At 38.9% G+C, this 10,598-nt stretch overlaps 1 protein-coding gene across 2 annotated transcripts in view; it reads right to left on the reverse strand.

Moving 5' to 3' along the window:
* Positions 1–10,047, reverse strand: part of avil (advillin) — a 17,413-nt gene extending 7,366 nt beyond the window's left edge. Inside the window, exons 1-12 of one of the 2 annotated variants that reach the window (XM_016480141.1) lie at positions 9,974–10,047; positions 9,707–9,787; positions 8,242–8,316; positions 7,152–7,348; positions 5,710–5,818; positions 5,155–5,265; positions 3,509–3,714; positions 3,280–3,358; positions 1,535–1,633; positions 1,241–1,394; positions 894–994; positions 536–673 (exon numbers count right to left, since the gene is read on the reverse strand). In XM_016480141.1, the coding sequence (XP_016335627.1) occupies positions 536–673; positions 894–994; positions 1,241–1,394; positions 1,535–1,633; positions 3,280–3,358; positions 3,509–3,714; positions 5,155–5,265; positions 5,710–5,818; positions 7,152–7,348; positions 8,242–8,316; positions 9,707–9,766 (1,329 nt within the window). In that variant the 5' untranslated portion in view covers positions 9,767–9,787; positions 9,974–10,047. Of the gene's footprint in view, positions 1–535; positions 674–893; positions 995–1,240; positions 1,395–1,534; positions 1,634–3,279; positions 3,359–3,508; positions 3,715–3,993; positions 4,105–4,548; positions 4,637–5,154; positions 5,266–5,709; positions 5,819–7,151; positions 7,349–8,241; positions 8,317–9,706; positions 9,788–9,973 lie in introns of those variants that run through there. The other variant, XM_016480140.1, reaches the window with a different exon arrangement.
* Positions 10,048–10,598: the final 551 nt, after the last annotated feature.

Consider the following 10,598-nt stretch of genomic DNA (forward strand, 5'->3'; position numbering starts at 1 on the left):
AAAGATTTTAGTAGATAAAAAAAAAACACTGGGTGGATTTTTATCATTATAGGGTGGTTGTGTACACACACTGCCAACACACATTTATGTTCAAACAACATGTAAAAGTGCATGTAGCATCCGATGACCCCTTTAAAGCTTACTGGGTTCACCCGTACTGTGTAGATTTAACAGTTGTACAAGTGTCAAAAGAGAAAATAACATTTGATGCTGTAATACATATAAGGCAATAACAAATGTTCTGGCAGCAAGACACGAAAGTAAAAATATTCTGTAGATGTTTGTTTAAAGGGCGTGAAGCACTAAAACTACATTTTCAAATATATGTTTGAGGTGCATAATCATAGAAGACAGGGATTTGTTTACACTACTTTTGTTTTCTGGGTTTATAATTACATTGTGTGAACATCACATGATTGGATGTTACACTTTCTCACATGCTCATATGACTTTTTTGGTGGGTGGTAAAATGATCAACAACCCTTAGTGCCATAAAACTCTCTTCTACATAGATAAAGGAAATATGTCACTCTACCTTCCACATGTAAAGAATGTAGCTGTTCCTGCCATTAACATCATAGCTGTACAGAATCAGATAGCAGTCGCCTCCATAGAAGTATCCATGCATTTCAGGTTCCACCTCCACCATCTCCAAATTCTCAATGCGCCACACCTAAGGACGGAGAAGTCTTTCAAGATGACTTTTTCTCATGCATGTTCTTTTTTTTTCCATTTTCTGTCAATTATTGCAATGTTATCTCAATTATCTCTATGTGTATATTACATCCTGATTCATAGGTATGTGCTGTTTTTCACATCTGCACCAATAACATTACTTCTTTAATAATAATAATAATAATAATAATAATAATAATAACTCATCTCCTCCTTACCTGCTTTTGTCCGCTGCCATCGTCCACCAAGCGCTCCTGTGCAGCAACATCAGGCATCACATGCATCCTAGCGGCATCAAACTTCTCTTGAGTGACATCAGCTAATTAATGAAAGAACAGAGCAGAGCTTATGGACCAGCATGCAGTCATTCTTATTCTGTTCATCATCACAGCTATCTAAAATCAGCATCATGGCTACAGCTACAGACTACAGTAAAAACAAGCCTCACAATGGTCTCCAAATATAACAACTTCACACTTCTCTACAAAATACACTGGTGACTTTCAGCTGAAAAAACAGTCAATAAAGCATACGTCTCAAAATAGGCATGGCATCAGACACGTACCCACTCTCCCTACAGTGTGTGTCCGGCCCAGACCTGCTGTCTGCTCTCTGACAGTCCAGCTCTTGAAGAGTTGTTTGAAGAGAGCCGATTCTCCTCCGTCACTGATAGCCTCCACTTTAGTAGTGAGTGGGTAACCCTTCATTTTAATGAACTCCTGTCAAATTAATAACATTTGTAAGTAAATCAAACTTTAATTCAAGTGATGACAGCTGATAAAAACATCACAAGTAATCCACAGCACTCCAGTCCATCAGTTAACATCTGGAGAAGACAGAAACAGAAACAGAAACTCACCAGAGCCCTGGTCATTGCTGCTTGTCTCTCTGCTTTGTTGGCTGTCTTTCCCTTCCACACAAATATTGACATCCCCCCCTGGTCCAAAATGTAGCAGTCCTGAAATAAATAAATGGTCCCACTTTATATTAGGTGGCCTTAACTACTATGTACTTACATTCAAATTAATCATTTGATACAATGCACTTATTGAGTACATACTTATATTTTTAAAAATACCTATATGTAATTAAATCTGTAATTAATTTCTGTAATTACATTTATAATTACACTGTTGACCCATCCCTTACACCTAACCATACCACCAAACCTGTTCTTAAACTTACCCATATCCCACCACAATAGCAGCAAAAGTATTTTGCAATACAATATGAACACATTAAGTACATTGTACTTATTCTTTGATGTAAGTACTAAAGCAATAAGCCCCAAGCAGCCATGGTTTACAGTGAATTTATAACAGCTAAGGGGCGTTGTTAAAACCCCCTTAGCTGTTATAAATTCACTTTAAACCACGGCTTCATGGGGCTTATCCATATACGTAGTAAGGTTTCACAAAATAAAACAGAGCAAATAATGTGTAATGATATTAATAAAAACAGTATTCTTTCACCAAACAATGTAGCCCCTCAGAAACAGTTGTGGTTGCAACAAAGTGGTTGCCGAGCAACAGACAAACGTAAACAAAGGTGTATGTTTGTAGAGTAATTTACAACAGCTTCGAACGCGGCTCAGCCAATCAGAATCAAGGACCGGAACTCTCCGTTTTATAAATAGTAGTTAAGGCCACCTAATATAAAGTGCGACCAAATAAATTAATGAATTAGTGAATGAATGAATGCTCCATTTTCCATTAACTGAAATACTACTAAATAACATATTATATCTTCGTAGTATATTTATATACACTACATAAATGATATTAAAATGTGTTGCAAATGTAGTAATCAGGGTCAGAAATGTTGTGCATTTGTCACGTTCTGTTATTGTTTCAGTTTAATTTTTATGGATTTTATGGTTTTATGGATGGTCTGTTTTTTTTTTTTACTTGTTCCTACCTATCATCAGTTGTCATGATTATTCATTGTTACTAATTAGAGCACGCCTGAGTTTGTTTGCCTGTGTATTTAAGCCCCTTCAGCTCTTTCTGTTCATCGTCTGGTGTTGGTTGTGTTTTAATACACATTTTACTTCGCTACTCATCTTTTGTGTGGTGTAATTAAAGTAACTCTACTATTTGAATGGATTCCTTCTGGTTCTTTGTGGAGCAGATTGTGACAGCATTAGTCTACTCCTTTTGATTTTTTTTTTTCTGACATATGATATATATTCATAATAATAAAGTCTAGGCCTTTATATTTATCGGTTTAGTGTGCCACGGTGTGACATGTAGTTAACTATGATTCTCAGAGGCGAGTGCAGAGATGCCTTACACAATTTTTATGTGAATGTATTCATTTGTGGAAATGGATTTTAAGGTAATGAATATAATTTCTAATTAACTCACATGCAAATATTATCTCTCAAAGGGTCTGTGACAGCTGTGCAAACCTTTTTCATCAAAAGGTTTCTATACTTTAGAAATTTTTGCGAACTTACTTTCTGACCAACAAATTAAATACAAATGAACACAACTGCATGAAAGTAAATATTTGATCAAATGATATTTATTTATATTTTGGATTGACTTGCAATGGTCTAATGGGAGTAAATTAATAATGCATTTTACACAAATTACCACTTACATCGTGATTCAGCATGTCCTGTGTAAGTGGACTGGTTGCAATCTCTGTGATATTCATAGCTCCATTAGTGTCCGACACACTGCAAAGTTCAAGGTTTGTTAGAGGATTGGTAGACATTCTAACTAGTACCCCGTGAACATCAGGTGAGCCGATTATTCAATCAAACGACATGTTAGTTAATACAAACAGCTAGCATGTAAGACGTAAACTTGGAACTGACAGCACTTACTGATAGAGGGTGAGCTTAGACATTTGCTCCTGGTCAGTTATTTCATCCGGAGTCCCACTGGGCAGTTTAGAGGGCCGTTCACCCAAAATGCTCACCATCACTTCCATTGATGACGGGGAGTTTGCCTCTGCATCCCCCTCAATCACGCCGATTTCTGGCCTACCCCCTCTCTCACGATCCCTGATGTCCTTGGCCAGCATCATGCCCTTACAGTCAACAAGGAGCAGCATGACATTACGATCTAAAACAGGGGTGCCCAACCCTGTTCCTGGAGATCTACCTTCCTGCAGCGTTCAGTTCCAACCCTGATGAAACACAGCTGTCTGTAATTATCAAGTGCTCCTTCAGATCCTAATTAGTTGGTTCTGTTGTGTTTGATCAGGGTTGGAGCTGAACTCTGTAGGAACGTAGATCTCCAAGAACAGGGTTGGGCACCCCTGATCTAAAAGAACCCAAAACCTTACGATCGCTCATGTAACTCATACCTTCAGACGTTCTTGTTTGTTGCTTTCAGGGCCATTCCACTGGAGAATGGTCTTGCCGAGATCCAGCAGAAAGACACTCCCAGTGTCAAAGCTGTTCCAGCTCATTTCCACCTGCAAATTGGCCAGTGCATTCGATAATTTGTATCTTGAGAATCACATTAGGGACCATTTTGGTACCTGTGGTACTAGAAGACACTACTTAAAAGGATAGTTCACCCAAAAATGGAAAACAAATGAAGATATTTTTAATTAAATATGTAAATATGTGAATAAAATAAATTAAATTAAATCTGTTCATCATATAAAGCGATCAAGTCTCTCCAGAAAACTGGGACTAAAACCGCTCGATTAATGTGGACTGGTTTTACGAACTCTTTGAAGCATCAAAGTGGTAGATGCATGGACTGTCAATGGAGGGGCAGAAATCTCTCAGATTCCTCTAAAAATATTTTCATCTGTGTTCTGAAGGTGATCGAAATTCTTACGGCTGAGTAGATGATGACAGAATTCTCTTTTTTGGGTGAACTATCCCTTTCAGACAAACAGTTTGCTCACCTCTGTGCCAGTCACTTTCCATTTTCCTTTCACATGCAGCAGTCTCTGAATGTTATAAGTGTTTGTCTCCACATGGTTCATTCCCGATGACACCCCTCCTGACTTATAACTAAGGATATATAAAGGCATATATTTGATGCTTTCCGTCCTCTTCATGGACCAAACACATTCAAATTTGTGTCAATAATAAGTAGCAGGGCCATTTCTAACTATGAGTGGCCACTTAGGGGCCCCAAGAGACCAGGGGGCCCTGTAAAGCAAACTATGTTTTACTTAGATGCGCACGAGTTAAAACCCTGATATACTCTCTGCAAAGTTCTCCTTCGTTCTTCGCTGAGGGATAAACAGAAGGTTGAAGTGTCTGAGCAGCGGTACACTGATTAGATCAATATGTGCTTCCCTCTTAATTAAAAAATAAATGTATTAATAAACAAACAACTAAAATGACATCTGTGAGAACAGAGAGGTTAAAAAAGCATCTTGGTTCTGTTGTGTTTGATCAGGGTTGGAGCTGAACTCTGTAGGAACGTAGATCTCCAAGAACAGGGTTGGGCACCCCTGATCTAAAAGAACCCAAAACCTTACGATCGCTCATGTAACTCATACCTTCAGACGTTCTTGTTTGTTGCTTTCAGGGCCATTCCACTGGAGAATGGTCTTGCCGAGATCCAGCAGAAAGACACTCCCAGTGTCAAAGCTGTTCCAGCTCATTTCCACCTGCAAATTGGCCAGTGCATTCGATAATTTGTATCTTGAGAATCACATTAGGGACCATTTTGGTACCTGTGGTACTAGAAGACACTACTTAAAAGGATAGTTCACCCAAAAATGGAAAACAAATGAAGATATTTTTAATTAAATATGTAAATATGTGAATAAAATAAATTAAATTAAATCTGTTCATCATATAAAGCGATCAAGTCTCTCCAGAAAACTGGGACTAAAACCGCTCGATTAATGTGGACTGGTTTTACGAACTCTTTGAAGCATCAAAGTGGTAGATGCATGGACTGTCAATGGAGGGGCAGAAATCTCTCAGATTCCTCTAAAAATATTTTCATCTGTGTTCTGAAGGTGATCGAAATTCTTACGGCTGAGTAGATGATGACAGAATTCTCTTTTTTGGGTGAACTATCCCTTTCAGACAAACAGTTTGCTCACCTCTGTGCCAGTCACTTTCCATTTTCCTTTCACATGCAGCAGTCTCTGAATGTTATAAGTGTTTGTCTCCACATGGTTCATTCCCGATGACACCCCTCCTGACTTATAACTAAGGATATATAAAGGCATATATTTGATGCTTTCCGTCCTCTTCATGGACCAAACACATTCAAATTTGTGTCAATAATAAGTAGCAGGGCCATTTCTAACTATGAGTGGCCACTTAGGGGCCCCAAGAGACCAGGGGGCCCTGTAAAGCAAACTATGTTTTACTTAGATGCGCACGAGTTAAAACCCTGATATACTCTCTGCAAAGTTCTCCTTCGTTCTTCGCTGAGGGATAAACAGAAGGTTGAAGTGTCTGAGCAGCGGTACACTGATTAGATCAATATGTGCTTCCCTCTTAATTAAAAAATAAATGTATTAATAAACAAACAACTAAAATGACATCTGTGAGAACAGAGAGGTTAAAAAAGCATCTGATTATAGAGATATGGATATGTTTGCACCAGTTCTGCACTCCAGTGTGTGTTCATGTGTCAAGATGTCCAGCTGGAGTGCCCACAAGCTCCTCCAGAGGGCACTCCATCCCGAACCTTTACCATTGTCTCACAAACTCCATTTCCCATAACACCCCATGCCTAGGAACTGATTGCATACACAGCTGGTTCCAATCAGGAGGACTCACATCGCAAAGTCTTGTTTCACTGCTAGCAGACATTACTGAGCTTTTCTTTCCATTGCCATTGTCTTGCCTTGTTTTTGACCTTGGACTGTTTCTCTGTTTATTGTGATTGCTTGCTGCCTGCCCTGACCATCGCTTGTTTTGGATTACTCTTCTGTTTTGCCCTGGATATTACTGTTTGCTGGTGTTGGAACCTGCCTGTTTGGATTACGCACTAATTTAATAAAAGCTTGCACTTGAATCTCTGTTGTCACGCTCTCGTTCGTTACATCATGCTTTTACTTGTGTCTGACCTTGATGGACTGTGTGAAGAAATTAAACTAAAATATTGCACCTATTATGAAGTTCTCATGAACCAATGGCAATTTAACAGCCGGTGCAAAGCTAGTGCTGAGTAATGGTTTAGTTAAACAATTATAGGGGGTCTGTAAAAAGAACTAAAATCACAACTTTCAGTTGGGTAACACCTAGAAATTATTATTACATTTAGCCACTTGTAGAAGTATTTTTAATGTATTTATATTTTGTCATGTCAACCCATTATGTTTGTTGTTTTGCAATTTGATTAGGTTACATCCACTGTTGTTGGTATTTTTTTGTCTAACTTGCACAAGTTTTATCAATTATTTTGCACAATTATAATTAGAGCCGAGACATTTTTTTTTTTGGAAAAGCAATGCTTTGAAACTAATCAAAGAAACAACTTTACTTGACCAAATGCCTGGTGAGGTGTGGACTGCAGTTTTCAGATGCTTACATTATGCCCTGTTTGAAATATCCGCAGAAGATGCTGGACTCGTGGTGCTGCACCTCGCGATGCTGGACAGGCGAGGAGCCCAGGAACTCATCCAGCTGAATGGCATAGACAGCAGCAGCTCCCTGTTCATCCAGTGTCGACACAGAGCCTATCCAGTAATGAACGTCATAGTATGCAGATTTGCCAGCTTTGCGTGTCTGCATATGGATGAAAGACATACAGTAGCATGTAAAACATGAGGCTTGGTTATATGATGTCTACACTTTAAAAAATGCTGGGTTAAATATAACCGGGCGCTGGGTTAAAAAGGGACAAATCCAGCTATTGGGTTGTTTTGACCCAGCGGTTGCAACCCAATAGCTGGGTCAAAACAACTCAACCGCTGGGTCAAAACAACCCAATAGCTGGGTCAAAACAACTCAACCGCTGGGTCAAAACAACCCAATAGCTGGGTCAAAACAACTCAACCACAATACAAAACAACCCAATAGCTGGGTTTTTCCCTTTTTAACCCAGCATTTTTTAGAGTGTATGCACCAATAGTTGTCTAACAAGAAACTGTTAGGTTAGGCTGAAGGGGTGAGGCGAGGACAATGGGCTTGTTATTAGAATTAAAAAAATAAAACAAAAGACAACACAAACCGCCCTGAGGGGGAAAAACTGTCCAAGCTCACACGGCATGGCAACACCTCAGAGAAACATCCACAATCAACAGAGAATACAGGGAGATTACACAGAGAGGACAATTAGGATGGAGAACAGAGAGAGTGCAACATGTGATGTGAAACAGAGAGCACGTGGCCAAACACTGAAAAAGACAGAAACATCACAAGACAACACAGGACAGACAGTGGCCAGGATACCCTCACTAAAGAAACAACAAGAGGGAAGGCCGAGGGCAGCTCTGTAGGATCCAGAACCCAGGTGGAAGACCAGGGAGGGAAGGGAGGGTTGAGCCGCTGAGGATCTGGTGGTCAGGGAGACAAAGAAAAGACAGAGCTCTGCCACTCAACAGAGCTGACAGAACCCACATGCAATTTCATCTTTTCACAACAGAACATAGTAGCATGGAAAGGTTTTTCTCACTTACTGAGAGCAATAAATAGCAGTCACTTTCATAAAACTGTCCATGAAATTTTTCTGGCACCAAAACAAGATCCATTTTCTGGAAGAAGAAGGAAAAGTGTGAAAGTGTGACATTTCTTTGAAAACAGCTTGACAGCCTGTCCAAAATCTTTGTTTAAAAACTTGACCAAATGACCTGTACAGTACAAGTGTTACTCCCCAGCAATCACTGCTGTACAGTCCAGCTGTATATACTGCACTTCACGATGGAAGCAGAGAAGCTTCTGTGTTTGGTGTTATATCCTCATGTTGCTCCTCTGTTATACACAGCAAATGGCCGTTTACAGTAGTACTGTACACGGTTTTTGCATGCTGCAGCAACCAGCACTGTAAAATCACTGTCAGTCTGTAACTCTGCAATGACTGATTTGATTGTATTGTTATTTTCAAAGCTTATTAGCATAATGTACTTTCTTGATAAAAAAAAAAAAAAAGAATGTCATTAGCCGTTCTTTTGGAAAGGAGACCTTGCAATGCTGCAACCGGAATAGAATAGAATAGAACAGAATAGAAATCATGAATTTCTACAGTTATTTTTATTGCAGGGCATACAGTTAGGATAGGCTCATATTTGATTGGATAATTTATCGTATATTTAACTAATAGCTGTTTTCATACTTGTTAAGATTTGATAGCAGTATTATTTGGCCATGCAAACATTTTGTTTCTAAAACATAAAACAAATACATCATGTACAAGGCTGCATTTCCCAGAAGCATCGTAAGCCTAGTTGCCATCAACGGTCTCTACAATCAACTTACCTCATGACGCTTTTGAGAAATGCAGCCCAGATTGTTTCAGTTGCTGTATATATCAATGACTACTTTTTTTTTCTGCGTAACTTTGGCCGTGGTTTGTAGTCCTATGACTCATGAGACACAGACAGTCCCTTTCACAGAATTTACACGATAAGTGCCATCCACACAACTCAAATCAAATCTGATCATTTCACAAAGGTCTGTTCTTTAGTTTTCTTATAGTTGAATGTGTTAACAAAGTTGTGTGATTAATTGCAATTTACATTTTTTTCAGTTAGTTTTTTAAATGTTATCAATTGCAATTTCTCACATTTTTTTTATTGATAACCCTATTAAAACATTAAAATATCAAACCAATCAAGCAAATCAAGCACCAAAAGAGGTCCAATGTAATTACTTTGAAACATCTTCACACTAACATTTGCATGTTTTGCATACGATACATCCAATCATTGATGCAGTAGTTGGCTTATATTCTTGTATATTACATGGAATGTCCAAAATACTTGGATCAATAGATGCTCCTATCAGTGAACCAAAGTGAAACGGGACAGCAGCTCATCAGACACGCACCTCTCATATTTCATGTTTTATAGAAAGCATTTCAATCATGTGTTTCTTCAACAGACTTTAATAATGTGTTCCACCATCAGCTTCTTCTTTCAAACCTACCTCGATCCTCCAGATGAGTATCCCTGGAGAGTGTGTGATGGCTCTGAATGTGTGCTGCATGATTCAGCGGTGCGCACCAGACTAAAAACCAAGAGAGAAAAGGGTACACTGGGTTATTAGCCTTAACTCAGCATCATTATATTACGCTCCTTTCATGTTTAATACGTAATTGCCATTATTTTACAGGTTTTATTACCTTTAGATAAATGTAAAGTAGTTTTATTAACTGTTAAAGCAGCTTTAATTGGAACAAAACAAAAGTGTTACCTTGAAGTCCAAACAGTGATTTCGAAGAGCTTTAGAGATGATTCTCCTCGGACGGATAAAGGCTGATGTGTAAGTCCAGCCAGAGACAAGTGAACAAGTCCAGGATTGTCTCTGATGCTAACAAGGCACAGAGCAAAATATGCCCTTTTTTGTCCAGGTCTTTTGCACCGATTTTACAAATACTTCATTTGGTTGTATTTGCCTGCTCTCACTCGATGCTGAGCTCAACAACCAATCAGGATAAGACTTTAATACAGTCAAGGCAAATGAGCAATGTAAACAAAGAGAGATATTCAAAAGACAAGAAAAGCGATCATAAGCAGTCATGGAGCAGGTTCATCAGGTGTTTTCAGAGTTGTACTCCCTCCAATGCAACAATATATGGACTGTATCACTCTTATACTTACAGAGTGGCTCTGGTGTGCTGTAAAATCTTAGGTCCAGTTTGATTCATTGTCATTCAAGCCATGTGCAGAATGTCATTTCACTGGGTCTGCAGTACAAACTGCTGTTTTGTTCACTACAGTGCTTTTTCTCTAGCATTGCTGAAATGACTTGTCATGAGATGTTGTGAGCAGTGTTGGGGGTGACACATTACAAGCAACACGAGTTAAGTAATCAGAGT

This window comes from Sinocyclocheilus anshuiensis, unplaced genomic scaffold (genome assembly GCF_001515605.1).
Source record: "Sinocyclocheilus anshuiensis isolate Anshui unplaced genomic scaffold, SAMN03320099.WGS_v1.1 scaffold169, whole genome shotgun sequence".
NCBI classification, from domain to species: domain Eukaryota; kingdom Metazoa; phylum Chordata; class Actinopteri; order Cypriniformes; family Cyprinidae; genus Sinocyclocheilus; species Sinocyclocheilus anshuiensis.